The sequence below is a fragment of the Centroberyx affinis genome, unplaced genomic scaffold, assembly GCF_046629955.1.
Source record: "Centroberyx affinis isolate AG114_WGS23_722 - 3 ecotype Tasmania unplaced genomic scaffold, CSIRO-AGI_Caff_v1 ptg000131l_1, whole genome shotgun sequence".
In the NCBI taxonomy this organism is placed as follows: Eukaryota; Metazoa; Chordata; class Actinopteri; order Beryciformes; family Berycidae; genus Centroberyx; species Centroberyx affinis.
Window position 1 is genome coordinate 37,237 of NW_027278831.1, and position 15,609 is coordinate 52,845.

The window sequence follows — 15,609 nt, forward strand, 5'->3', positions numbered from 1 at the left end:
AACTGAAGGGAGAGAGCGAGTCACACAACAGTTCTTTTTTCATTATGATGTCATTAAGCAGGGAGGTATTTGGTATTCCTGCTCACAAAGACACACACACACACAAGCACACATACAGTACTGTGCAAAACCTCTTAGGCACGTGTAAAAAAATCCATAAAGCGAAGATGCTTTCAAAAATAACGAAATGAAAAGTTTCTAAATATAAAAAAAATCACAATAAATAGCAGTCTACAGATACACTAATGCAGTAAATAATTAACATCTAAGACAAAATTTATATAAAAAATATAGGGCGCCTAAAACTTTTGCACACACACACACACGCGCACATTTTAGGAACCCCTTATATTTGTGGCCTGACTACATCTGAAGGGTGAGACTTAAGGCAGTAAAGGGAGGTGTGGGTCTCCGTTTCATCAGCCAATGCCCTTTTAATATTGCACTGCTCATCTCAATGTCCAGTAGTGCAACAGAAAAAGGGCAGTGGACAACAACATGGACACCATCAACCTCCGGTGCAGATACTGGCTCAACTATCCACCAATCCCTCCATGACAGAGTCAACCAGCAAGAGATGATCACTTTTGATACTGTGGACCCAAATTACAACTCATTCATAACACTAATAAATGGATTATAAACTCCTATATTGTTATTTGTAAAACTGGGAAATTGGATCTAATAAAAACTACTACTTCTAAAGTTAGATCACAGAAATATGCCAGTCTATACAGGCTCAGAGTGTTTGAAGATTTCACAATCCAGTTAAACTGAGTTATAAAGTTTGCAAACTGCTGACATACAGTATCTTGGTAGCAGTTTCCCTGCATGCCCTCTGCACACCATCTCTATAGCTGCAATTTTCACAGAAAGATTTAATGCACTAATTATGTTGTTGTGGGTGACAAAAGGTTAAACAATACAGTATAATAATATAACTATTATAAAAAATTGAGTTTAATCAACTTCATAAACTTAACAGCATAGGTTACTCTCACCCTATAGGAGAAGGGGAATTTCCCAGCATGTGGGCCCATACTATTCTTTTCCAGTGAATGACATGCATTCTAATTTTGGGGGAAAAAATGGGAGGTTCGAGATAGGGGACATACTCTTTTCAAAGGGCTGTAGGCTGAGCCCAGCCACCCACCATACCTACTTATCAAAGGCATTTTATCACTTAAGTACGAATTCTTAACTCTGCATCCAATTGGTCATTATTACTTTAAAAAAAACACCGAGGTTCCGACTAAATAAATTAGGCCTAATTTGCCTATCCGATGTGAACAGTCAAAGGGAAAAAAAACTTCTGTGTGTCTGTCGATCACAAAAAAGTTGCTTTTCTCTATTTCAGTGACACTAGCAACAAGAAAACTCAACAAAACCTAAAACATGAGCAAAGTACGTCCTGCAACTTTGCACAATTAATGTTTTGTTACATACCATGCGGAGGATATTGCATAAAAGAGAAAAAAAAATACATTGGAAATCTCTGGATAACGAGGTAGGCTTTCTTGGGCCTGGTCCATATGATGATTACTATAAACACATAGAGATATTCCTATTTTTGTTTTCTCCGCCATATACATGCATATATCTATGATAGGCCTATAAGCCTCCTTAACACTAGAAGCACTGAATTTGCTCTACAAACCATTCGTGCCAGCTCACAAGCCTATCCTACATTACAATACTGACGACTTGTTAGATTGCACAAGAGACTAGGTTACACGTACAAACCAGGACCGTGAATATGCTTCCCTTAGAGGCCCACTACAAGAGCCCAATAAGATGCAGGACGCGTTTATCTATCTACAACGCATTTAATCGTAGTGATCAAGTTTTGAAGCGAGCTCCCAGATGCGCAGCGCACGGAATTGACTTCACTCTTATTGGTGTTTTCCTCCTCAAGTCGCATAAATAAACACTTAATCGCCACATCTCTACCTTTACAACTTCTAAGTTTGCACCGAGCTCCTGACAATTACGCAAAATGCAACTCACAGCGGACAACCCCCTCCAAATTCATGAATAGTATCTAGCCAAGGGAGGGACAATCCGTTATAGGCAAAAAGAGAAGAAACAAAAGTTGTCCATAAAACAAAGAAAACCAACCCTCTCCACAAACCACACTCAATGGTCCGCCGCTTTGGGAATTCACGCCGCCATTCCTAAAGGACGGGAAACATATAAAAATCATATCTGTGGAGCTTGAAGATTGAAAAATCGCAAGTCTTCCATGCACAGCCACACGGCCTCCCAGATCCGGACTCCATCTTTGACTACTTGACATTCAGAGCCTGCCGGAGCAAATTCCTCGTTTGCATGCCTCCTACTGATTGGCCTCTTCTTGCGCTAGTCTTTGCTATATGATGAGCCATTGGTTTGGTTTCGGCGTGTTCAACATTTCCATCGGATACAGGATTGGCTGCACACAGGGAAGCGTCACACCGTACAACGAATACCTGATTAACTGTCTCCCATTCACAAATTTCTCATCATCCGTTTCACTGTAAGGTTACTTTATCCATCTCGTTTTCACACAACAATTTAGCGTGCGTTTGTAAAGGGAATTATAGCCTAATTAGCCTGTTGGCCGCTGCAGGAACAGTAATGCTATTCATTAGTTCAAACTACGGATTAACCCGTGGTTCATGAATGTAGGCTATCTTCTCATAGGCTATACTATAGGTAGCGGTTATTATACTGATAACGCTGCATAATTTAATGCGTCGTAGCCTATGAGCAAAATGACTTGAACATATTTAAAAAAAAAACAACAGACACTTAGTCCTAGGCTCTGTTCTCCAGTACATGCTGCTTATTGGCTTGGCTGTTATAATGGGCGCCTATAGGACAGCTGACAGATTTCTATACTTGTGTAAACTGCTAATAAAAATAAAATAAAATAAAAAAACACCGAAGTAATTATGCAAGTGACTCAAAGATCACCAATTGGGTAAGAAGATGCATGATTACAGTGGATCACATTTATAGCGCCTGGTGAGGACCGAAGGATCAATTCTTAATTAGACGGTGCTGTGGACACGGGTGGTGTGGACAGTGGTGGAGGCGGTCCCAGTGGGCGCCTGAACCCCTTGCGAAGCTTTGATTGACGCACAGAGAGGAGTAGCGGGCTGTGAAATTTGGCATTCCTGGCCAGAGGAGCTGAAATAATGGTATTATCCAGTGGGAGAGGGCCCACTTTTTACTCCCCACACACCCACCCACTTCAGCCCACTCAGAAGAGATCTGATTGTGCAGCCAGTCGGCAAAAATGTTTGATGTAAGGCGGGGCATGGTGGATCCGGTGAAGATTTAGGAGTAGTGATGCCCCCTTTGCCTCTCAGACTGTCTTTCCATTGACTCTCCTGAACTGGACTGAACTTGTCAGACGTTGTTTTTCAGTGTGAACACAAAAGTTATTTATGAAAATGCACATGAAATGTAGCAAGACATTCTGCAGTGGATAGAATCATGTAGGTCTATTTGTTTCCTAACTCTTATTAAAATGGTGTTTGTGCTTATATTTTTTACATCTCATATCTTTGTAAATCCATGGTCTGCATAACAAGTCTTTATTGACTCCAGTTGAACTGGAGGCAGCCCAGGAGCAGAAAATTATGACTTTAAATGGATGTATCTGAAATGAAAATCTAATATTAGTGGAGAGAGAAAAGAAACTGAGGATCATTATTTATCTTCACTTCAAAGAATAGCATAAAGCATGGTAAAAAGATGTTGATAACATGGAAATTAACTTCAGTCAAATGATCAGTCTATATAAAATAAAAGGCTGCAGTTATTTTGCACATAAGATACATTTTAGAGTTGCAGATATTAAGTGAAATTGAGATACAATGATTATGAAAGGAAAGGTTTCAGAGGTGTTATTGAACTGACATACAGATTTAAAATCTGGTGTCAGATAAAAGACATCAGAATCTGACAGAGCATCATTCACAATTCCTACAACATCTTCAGATTTTCAGAGAAATGAATACAGTCCCAGAAGAAAGATTAAAGAATTGTTTATACACAGTTTGGTTGATTTTCCCTGTCCATCAACACTTGTTTTCTATAAATATTCCATTATAGAAGAGACAAAGCAGGCACAATAATTGTTGTACAATAATTGATTTGTTTTAAAGATTATTTAATTGTATATTAATATGGGTTTAGTGACTTTCAAACAGAGTTAACTAATGAAAAGCACATTCACAGTGGGAATTTCATTCGTTAAAGTCAGTCCATCTGCTCTGGGTAAATGAAATCAACCAACTTTAAGAAGCACTGAGGATTACATTCGTATTTTCTACCAGATTTGTGCAATAAAAACGTAAAAAAAATTATGTATTTACCATCTTAAATAAAACACCATCTGATAAAAGGATATATAGGCTTATTGTTTTCATTAAACAAATTTTCCTTCACCTAATTTATAGATATTTTCAAATCAGTTTCCATTACTGTTATTATCCTGTGGTTTATATGTATTCAAAAATATGTTAAAATATTTAATACAATGGTATTCAACTCAAATTCAATATTATTACACCCCCGAATAGAGGGAAATCACACTGGTATTGAATTACTTGAAATTAACTGATATCAAAATGTTGAAATTAATCAATTCATCAATTGATTCATTTTGGGATTTGTCTTTACTCAAAGACGTCTGCACTAGAAAAACATTAAAATAATTTAATAAGATTATTTCAAACGTATGTTTTCTGAGCTGAATGTAATATTCAGCTCTTTATGGAATTTTAAAACCCAAATTCAAACATGTAATTGAAACATTTTGTAAATAAACACTGAATAAACAGAGTAATTCCAAACATAGGACAGTAAATTACTTTTACTATCATTGAAATTTCAACTTCCTTTCACTGTAAATGAACATCCAGTCTAAATAATAATGCACATAAGTAATAATGCAATTTCTTAAGAGTTCTGATAACGAAATAATTTGCTTTCTTAGGCCACTTCATCCATGTTCCTGTAAGATAAAGAGCGGCTGTAATTTCATCGACAAATTCCTAAAAAAAACAAACTCGTAATCATATTTGAAGGGATTAAACAATTCTTTTTTGTTTGATTCTGCAAGCATTTCTGGTTCATTGTGGTTGTAATTGTATGTTTTTGTAAGTATCTATCTTCAGAGTGGCAACACAGAGACACTTTCAACTTAGATGTATTTAATCTTGGAAAATAAAGGATATGTAGTTAAGAAAAAAAGAGAAAAGTCTACACGGTTTCTGTTTTTCCCCACATGTTAATATTTTAAAGTGTACCTTTTTTCGTAACAGACAAGAAAACCAGAGAGGCAAAACAATTCAGTTGCATGTTTTGGAAATGTTTATTCTGAAAACCACCCTGGGGGGAAGGTGCAACAAACAACCAGTCCCATCTGAAAGGCCTGAGTCTAAACTGTTGGCTGTGTGAGGTGTCATGGGGGCTGCGAGGAGCCTTTTAAACATGGGAGTTATTGTTCCCTCTCTTTCCAACCTCCCATCCTCCGAAAATGTACCTCCTTTCTTCCTCTGCCCTTTAACCTCTCCCAACCCCCACACCACCATCTTACCTCTCTCTTCAGATTCCCTCTCATCGGGAGAAGACCAAACAACTATGATGGATTGTCATTGATAATTTCCCACCAAAAAGGTTAATGGATTAGTTTTTTTTTTTTTTTTTGGCTGTGTGGGTGTGCAGGAGGTGTGGGGGTGGGGAGTGGGTTTTCTGCCTATCTTTTTCCATGAAGTAGGAGACCCCACCTCGAGCACCAAGCCCCTCTGCACCCTGTCTCTTCCAAAGAGGGCTCCCCTCTCCCCCCCTGCCTCCCTCTTGAAACAGACTCTATGGACTGCATGCATGACATTCCAGCTGTGTGGGTGGCACAGCCTTTTACAGCGTCTCCAACAGCACACAGGGCTCCTAAAGCACAACGCCAGGAGAACCTTGTCCCACGTTCTATCTTCAGCTACACATTCTCACCAGCCGCCTGGGTGGTGCTTCCCCAGGTCCGCAGCTTTGCCAGTGAAGTTTAATGAGAAATGTTTATATTTTGCTATTGAAATGTCCAGAAGTTCATAGAGAGGGATGTGTAAAGCAACAAGTAACTGAAGAAGACATTCCTTCCTTCCTTTTTTAAAACAATAAGTAATGTAAATTGTATGTAAATTGTTGAAATTGTAACTGTTCTGCTTTTAATCACATGTTTTTAATGATAAACATTCAGCATTATTTTAATCTTTGTATTGCAAGACAGAATGGGAATAAACTCAAACTATTCATCTGAATAACTGCAGATAATACAAATGTTTTCACACTTGTAACCTGTGTGCTTTTGATATGTAATTGCCCACGGTGATAATACCATTAATATTATTGCTACTATATTTCTCCACCAACAAAGTGGTCAGAGCAGCTGAAATAAACCAATGGAAGAACTAAACAAACTCCACTTCCTCAAACCTCCACACTCCTCCTCCACACCGGCCGCCATTAAATCAATCACTCATGATCCCAGAGGATCATTGTTGAAGTTTATTGAAGCTTGAAATCGCGATCTGCTAGTGGGAAGAATGGATTTTTAACCACAAACTAACAATAAACTTCATCCGTAACTCACACAGCTGCCTAACAGTGCACACCAAGATTGTTTTTCCTTCCACTGGGCGACTGGAGCAGAGTCCAAAGGATGAAAACTCAACTCCATTAACTGAACTTCAGAGGAATTCCTCACTTTACATACGGAATGCACTTTAGGTCAAAGGGCAAAGGGCCAGAGGGGAATCCACCCGCGCCCAGGCAAGCAAGCCTTATTTAAACAAGCCTGGAATGCCTGGCTAGGAGAGAGGAGAAGGGGAAGGAGCCGCTCTGCCATTAATATGGGCATGAGCAGGGGCCATGGCCAGCAAACACAGACACATTTCTACAGTACCTCCAACTGGCTGACTTCATGTGCTACTGAATTTGAACTTAATTATGAGGTTTTTACAATTACATATTTGCTTATTACCACTTTGCCACATGTGAGGCTGGGAATAGACGTGTGCAGCAATGATAGAAGGTAGAATTCAGCATTTTTAAATGTCTTGGCCAGGTACTGGATAAAACGTACAGGTAAATGCAAATAGTACATTCACACAGGATTAATGCTCCTTTTGTGGTTCATTTCATATGCCATTTCAGTCACAGAAATTATGAAACATAATCTTCCTCAAGCCTGGGGAATCTATGCCATCAACTTGCAAATAAAGTAAGTTTTGTCTTATTTTGAAACTGAAAATTAAAGAGTTCTTGTCCCTCAACATCAAAACCTAAAATGATTACTGCAGCAGTGGTTGGTTGTTTTGGGCTGCCCTATCACCTGCCTGTCTGTAATCTCAGGATCAATGGGACAGGGATCCTAGGACCTCCTCTAAATACAAAACCCTGCATTCCAAATGTGGGCCAACCTCTCCTTTTTTAGGACCATCTCGCCAAAATGTTTTACAAATGACATGCTACAATCCCCATGGCCCTGGTGGAATTCTGTCCACTTCAGGGCTACAAAGCTGCAAAGAACTCATTGGCCGGTCTGGCCAATAGGTGATGAGGGGTGGACCCTGCCTGCCTTGACCTCACCGACCTCCCCCACCCCCAGTGTCCTGGTCCTCATCCCCCTTCCACTTCATCCAGGCAGTCAGTCAGCCAGTTATTCACTAGGTCAGTCTGTCTGTCTGTCTTGCAGTTTGTCTGCATGCTTACTTGAATGTCTGTCTGTCTGTCTGTCTGTCTGTCTGTCTGTCTCTTTCACCCAACACCTTTTAGCTCAGTACCATCAGCAATCTGGAGAACTAAAAATTGCTGTGAAAATAGACTATTTCATGTAATAGTGTTTCAGAAATATTTTGGGGGTGAAATGCCCCTTTTAAGCATGAAAACATGACTTGTACCTCATTTCAACTGACGGAAATGGCAACAAATATCGAAGTAAAGCTCACTGAACTGTGAACTGTATTGATTATATTTTTAAAAAACTTTAAAAAATTAGAGGCTAAACGCATATACTCAGTGAGTACATTTTCCATAACAGTGTCATTCCCCTCCCTCATATACTTCATTCTTGACTATGTTCATTTTAGTTCCACCTACAAGTATTCGCCCTACATTTGTCTTTATAACAGGCCTGTCTTCCAGAGGGCTAAAATTTGTTTTCACTGGGCAACTAAATGGATCAAATAGACAAAAGGCTTCACACCCAGTGATGATGAATACAAGCCCAGAGAGAAGAACTCAGCCTTTCTGAGTGTTATTCCTATTCTGCACCAGCCGTTCTATAAACTCTTGACTCAGCATCTTTGGCCTGTCATTGAGGCCGCCATTTTCGCATGGAGGCTCAGAAGATTTCTCCATGGTGGCCTACAGGAATCGATTACACAGTTTAATGAGGAGATGTCTTTCATTTGAACAGACTTCCTGATAAATGAGACTGATTTTTGTGAATTGGCCCACAGAAAGCCCACATCCCAGAGACGGTTTACTGTGAAAATGTGGTTTTTGTAGCTTTGAAGTTTGTATTCATTTTAGCAAATTAAGCTGTAAAGCCGCTGTAATGTTACTAAAACAGTTTAATTTGAACAATAGCCTTATCATTTTGGTTGTCATATGCCATGAACTGATGATCACTCATGCAGCATGCACCAGCTGTGGCTACACAGTGCTTCAGTGTGGTGTATTTGAGGACCGACATGAAGGCTTCTCATGTTGCTCTGACGTCTGGTGTTTTCAGTGATTTGGACTGTGTCGCCATCTGCTGGACACTGTTGGAAATACAATTTTATGCAAATTGCCAGTGGAGACGTCATGACTGTTGTCTCACTTCTACACATCAGTCAAAAATAGAAAGTTTGGCCCCAAGAAGACGTATAAGAACAACATTCGAAAATCTTATACTTAAATTTCCTGATTATGTTTTAGTTATAGTACCTATAAAATGCTGTGGATTCATCCGTAGCACAATTAGTACTGTGTCAGCTGTTTCGATGGTTTGAGTAAGGACATTTTTAAGCTATATTTTGGACACTTTCATGTCATTAAAAGGAAGTAAATAACACAAATTATTTCTAAATCCATCCGTCTTTCCTAGATGTCTGTCAACAATAGTTAATATTTTGTGCTTATATTTTCTTTGAAAAATATAAATAATGATTCCAAAAAATCTTTCAGCTGTATTTATGTAAGGATTTCTGTGTAAAATTGAAATAAAATAAAGATAATTTTGCAAAAACTATTCAATCTAACCCTTGTTTCAGTAAGGATATATACACTGTACCTATAAATGACATTTTTTGTTTTACATCATATCCGGTGACATAATATTCTTCATTTTCCCTTGCACAGTTATTCATAATGAGATGTCAAGGTAACAGGCAAGAATGAGAATAAAATATAAACCCCTATCTCAAGTAAGTCAGAGCAGACATGATACATTTGAAAAATTCTACTCTGGCTTCCACTCTAAAAATAGTAAAGCTACTAGGAGCCAGAATGATGCAGATAACTTCTAGTTTTATTGAACTTAACATTGCCAATGATGCTGTTGATAACATCTTAATTGTCAAGTTTTGTGGGAATTACAGACACTGCTCTTTTCGGTTTATACTGTATATCCCTCAGATAGGCAGTTCTCTGTTTCCTTGTGTAGCTCTAAATCATCATCATCAGCACAATATAACTGTGGAGTTCTTCAAGGATACATCCTGGCTCTTATTTTTGTTATGCTGTTATGCCGATAATGCATACAGTAGCTGTATTTGTATCTGATATTCTTACAAGTTGTCAGGAAGGCATTAAATGTTTGTCTCAAAACTTCCTTCTTTATATTGACTACTGTACCCTTCTCTATTCTTGGAACAGCTCAGAATGCAGCACTAGGCTTTTAACAGGGAGAGATCACTTCAATAGTAATCTAGCTACCTTTTAATTGTAGAGTCTCTACTGGCAAATTTCTTCACTTGCTACATAGCAAGATTTGCTATAGGATTAACTCACTATAGCCTATCCCAGCATGCATTGGGCAGAAAGCAGGAAAACAGACAAATGCAGATAGACACTCACACTCACATTCACACCTATGGCAGTTTAGAGTCTTTAATCCACCTGCCCTATATGTGTTTGGACTGTGGGAGGAAACCCAGGCGAACATGAGCAGAACATGTAAACTCCACACAGAAAGGACCGGGGCTGAGATTCAAACCCACGACCTCCTTGCTGTGACAGCACTAACCACTGAGCCACTGCACGCATATCTGTCCTGTAATATGTGATTTTGTAAGGTGATTTATATTTTATTGGAAGCCCTAACAACTGGACTTGCATGTCCCCATAAATGAACCATATATTTCAGTTACTATTCCCACACATTTTCACCAATGAAATTTCAAAACTTTTCCATGACTTCTCCATGACCCCTTTTCAGATTTCCATGTCTAAATTTTAATGAGACTGAATTAAACACTAAGCAACAGTTTGTGTGTGTCACTTTAAAATCAAGGATTATAATATTATTTTAACTCTGTCAACAAAAAACAGTCAGCAACCAACCAACCACAGCTTTTTGTGACATTTGACATCATCATCATTAACTTCACAAATACAATTTCATGACTTCTCCAAAACCTTTCTCCCTTTCATAATTTTGTATAACCTCTCCATGCCTGGAAAATACAATTTTAAAATTCCATGACTTGGGGCATCCTGGTGGCTCAGTGGTCCTGCATTCGAATCCGGCCAAGGACCTTTGTCGCATGTCATCCCCTCTCTCTCTCTCTACATTCCACTGTCCAATAAAGGCAAAAAATACCAGAAAAAACAGAATCCATGACTTTTCCAGGTTTTCCAGGAGTGTGGGAACCCTGTATGACCCAATGAAAGTTAAACTTACTATACTATACTATTCTATCCATAACAAGCAATCATCCAAGTTGAGTTTCAGAAATGTGGGCTAAAACAGACTCCACTCTTGGTCTGATGGGATTCTAAGTAAATCTGCAGTAGGCCTCACATTGTTTGTACAGAAGGAAATTTTAAGTATCTTGTAACTTTTACACACACTGTTTGTCAAATTTCCAAAATGCTTTTTGCAAACAGTTACACATTGTGAGATCTATGCATATGATTTAATCAGCTTTGCAGAATACTGATAATATGGAAAGGACTTTATGGACGGATGTAAACAAACTTCTTATAAATGTTTTTGCATATGACCCAATGAAACACAGACACTGGTAGTACAGTTAGAGTCATGTTTATTTACAGCAGAATCCTGAACGAGTAGGGAAAGAAGGGAGAGGGAAGGGGCACAGGGAGGGGTTAAAAGGAGACAAAGTGTTTAGGTTAAGCGCTTCAGGATCCATGTTTCACTACACAGTTCTTAATTTATTTATTCACCTTTTTTCTATACAGAATCCATTCAGCTGTAATATCAACGCACCAACAGAGCTAGAACCCTCTGCTGGAGGGGAGAAGAGGTGGAAAGAAAAGTATAAAATGGAAAACCTAAAACTAAAGCACTAAGAAAAAAAAAACAAAACAAAACAAAAAAAACAACCCAAAAACTTTACAAACAAGGGGATAAAAAGAAAGCCATCTTCCATAAAAAATGAAAACAGACGTTATTTTTTAAAATTGTTATCACCATGATCGTCATCAGTTATTTATATACGTATATATATACATATACACATATATATATGTATATATAAACATGTATATATTTTTTCTTGCCATGTCCGTAGAGAGGCGGGGGGGACAGGGTCGGGGGTTGTGGTTCCATGATGTCCGAGTTGAGGCAACTGGACTGGCGGGCGAGCCGAGTGTCCCAACCTGACAGTATTCAGGTAATATTCAGCCTTTGTGAAATCGGTCAGGCCTGTCAGAGGAGGTCAGTGCTGACCAGTCTCAGTCTTTCTGACCTGTAGCCTTTGTCCATTTGACGTTCCTCTGTTTAGCCTAGCTCATAGGTCCAGTGCCTTGGTGTAGGCCAGCAGAGTCTCAAAACTGCAGTAGCCCTGTTAATGCAGTCTGAGAAATGACACACTGTACACTTAACATGCACGGCCAGATAGCATAAAAAAGTAAAAAAAAACAAAAACAACAAAACGCAACAAAAACAAACCCAAAAAAAAAAAAAAAAAAAAAGCCAGCGAACTGCATCGTCCATACATCTCTCCCTCTCCGATTTCCAGCCGTGCGCTCACTCACACTCACACACTTTCCAGTATACTTTAGTTATTAACTGACAAGCACCACAAAACAGCGGGAGGACTGACAATCAAAAAATCAAAGACTGTAAGACTGTTGGGTACCAAATGGTGACAGTAAAAACATCCTATGAATTAGCTTTAACTTCTAAGGGTCCATTGATTACAATCCATTTTTGACTTCTGAAGGGCATGACAGATTTCCTCCCCTCCCTAGGTCCAAACAGACTTCATGAAGGTAATGTTATTTGATCAGGCACTCACACACACCTAACCATCCACCCAGAGAACTTCAGTGAAAGCCTTGGCACATGCCGAGGATCATGTGCAAAAAAAAAAAAAAAAAACTCTTGAAGTGTAACTTATCTTTCAGATTACTACATATGGATCTACGTCTTCATGTCCCACTGACCCTTATCTCCAGGCTTTTATGTCCAGAATCTCACAATAGTCAGGTCTTCATCAACTTAGGCAGAAATATACTTTTGACATTTACAAAGTTCAGACAAAATAAAGATGTGTTCTTTCCATTGATCTATTTTCTGTCAAAACAATATATAAACAACTTGATGTAATGATATCATGCCCAGAAAAAAGACTTTTACGCATAGACTTGTGGAAGCTGAAAATAAGATGCTTGTAGTGTTTCCATGGCCATAAATAAGCAGAGATTTAGGATGACATACCTTGTGCAAAGCATGTATTCAGTAGAAAACGCAGCAAGATATATAATGTCCATGGGTAGTTTGCAAATAACCTTCAAACACAATTCCTTTTGTTTTCACACCTTAAGTGTGGGTTCATATGATCAAAATGACATAGCATACCTTAAAATAAATTTGACATTCATTTATTTGAAAAAACACTGTTTACATTTCCACTTGTCCCAAGAAAAACTGATACAAGAAAACTGACCCCCCTGTTGAAAATATTTTTTTTTTGTAAATTTCTAGAAGATTAGAGACGCACTGTTTCCATTAGACATGTCATGTTTTTTTATTGAACAAGCCCAGGTCAATGGAAACCTGACTATTGTCACTGTTTTAACTGTGTTCTGGATTTCAAATTAAAACCAAGTAAAACAACCGTTCACACGTCTCTCTCGCTCTCCCACACACACAAACACACACACGCACACACACTGTAACACTAGGGCAGGAAACTAACTTTCTCGTCAACCAGCCACAGAGGCAGAGGTACTCCAAAATGCACCAGCCACTTTTCCATTATACCAGCCACTCAGCTTTAGAAAAGAACCTCCAAATGATGGACGCTCACTGCTAGACTAGACAAAATTCCCAGCCACAGCCCAAATTTACCAGCATTTGGCTGGTGGCTGGTGTTAGTTTCCCACCCTGTTCAACATGCTCCCAAACACAAATACAAACTCAAGATACCCCAAATACATGTGTACACATATATACAAATAGAAGTGCCCCCATCAACACTGGGGACACATTCACAATTTATAATGCATCATTTCTGTATATGCCAAGAATAAAATTTTTCTAAATAAAATACATATCGTATCTGTGGAGGGTGGGGAATGGGGACAGCAGATGAACAGAGGATAATGGGTTTGGGCAGGGAGTGTCAGAGAAGGGCTGGAGTGTTGGTGAGAAGCCACTGTGGTGGGATGATGGACAGATTAAGAGAGCAGGGGAAAGAGGGAGATGGATGGAGGGGGAAGACTCTTCTCCTTTCCTGTGTCGCTGCTCCCAAGCACTGTCACTGTCCTGTGCGACTGCAACACTCCGCCTCTTCTCCACTGTATGTTTGTTTAAATCATTCCATAATAATAATAATAATAATAATAATAATAATAATAATGACCACAACAATGCTAAAAAATATATATATATAAACCCCAGTCATGTCTCACAACCGTAAGTCCACAAAAAGGGGAGGCCTGGCTCTCAAGTTCATCTGAGTCAGTGAAATACAGAGATGCAGGGGGGTAGATGGAGAAAATGAAAGACCCAGAGAAAGAGGGAAACAGCAGAGAGGAGAGGCCTGAAAAATGGAATGGACCATGGGAGGGAAGTGGAAAATGAGACCGAGTAGAGAGTTAAAAGAACTGAAAGAAAGAGAGGGGAGGCGTACGACAAAAACAGCATAGGCAGGATGTGCTATAATGAAGAGGAAATGGACAGAAAGAAAGAAAGAGGAAGCGGAGATAAAACAGGGAGGATGTAGGGAACAGAGACCAGAAGATGAGTCGTGTTGGGCGTTGTGGTCCACACACTGGTGTCCTTCTGAGGGATTCACAGAAGACTGGCGGAAAGCATGAACAAGTGATGACGACAACATGGCCTCACTGTGAGTGCGCCCTCTCTCCTTCCCTCTGTCAAGGGTAGGGTTCTGCGGTCCTCCCCGTGCTGGTCGTGTATCCCAGGGTGCATCATACCTCCAGGAAGCGGGAGCTGCTGGTCTTGGCATGGAAGGGCTCTGACCACATGCGCCGCAAGTCCCCCTGTAGACCGCACACCACAGTTTGGACACAAATCAGAATGTTTCCATATACATCCTGACCTATTGTACCTGTTGTGCCACTAGCCAGCTTTTTATTGAAGAAAAAAATAACATCTCTACCCTTTTCTAGTCCTTATTATTGCTATACACATATTCCTCCATTCTACTTGTCCTAAGTTTGCTTTTAGCCATCCTGAATTTCTTAAACATTAATAAATACGTATTTATCAGGGGTCACCGATTGGCCTCTGATCATAATTGGCCAATAAACTATCTAAATAGGTCATCGGTGATCGGCCTGATCAGAAAAAACATAAAGTTTCAATTGCCAGATCAGGAAAGCGGTCAAACGTTTACTGTAAAAAGTATGAGCAGATTTGCAGCAGTCAGCAAAACGTTAGCAGCGTAGGCATGACAGTTCATTTCTGATGTTGTGTTTGAATTTCACAGCCTATGATCCTACATTAGAACCAGTTTAATGTATTAGACAGAAGGCAGAGCCTTTGCTGCCGCAATGAAGACCTGACTCAGCACCTCAGTCGTCAAGCACACACAACATGTAATTACTATGCTTGGATAAAACCTATGGTTTATTTATGTTATGCAGCCATAAGGACAATCTGTTAAACACAGTGCTATACTGGAATATTACTATGCATGCTTGCTGTGCATCATTTCAATCGGTGATCGGACTGATAATCACCAGGTCACACCATTAAAAAAAAAAATCGGTACATCTCTAATATTTATCCTTTTGTACTTCTTGCCAAAGTTGCAGTTTTTCTTTACCAGGGTGCTTACAATTATGGAATTCAAGAAGACGATGTTCTTCTGTGGAACTTATTTAAGTAGCTCTGGATAAGAGCAACAGCCAAATGACTGA

General features: G+C 39.3%; 1 protein-coding gene across 2 annotated transcripts in view; it reads right to left on the reverse strand.

Annotated features, from left to right (window-relative positions):
* Positions 1–11,297: 11,297 nt before the first annotated feature.
* sppl3 (signal peptide peptidase 3) overlaps positions 11,298–15,609 on the reverse strand; it is a 32,330-nt gene continuing 28,018 nt past the window's right edge. For both annotated transcript variants that reach the window (XM_071530320.1, XM_071530319.1), the window contains exon 11: positions 11,298–14,727. In XM_071530320.1, coding sequence (XP_071386421.1) covers positions 14,656–14,727 — 72 coding nt within the window. In that variant the 3' untranslated portion in view covers positions 11,298–14,655. The remainder of the gene's footprint in view (positions 14,728–15,609) is intronic.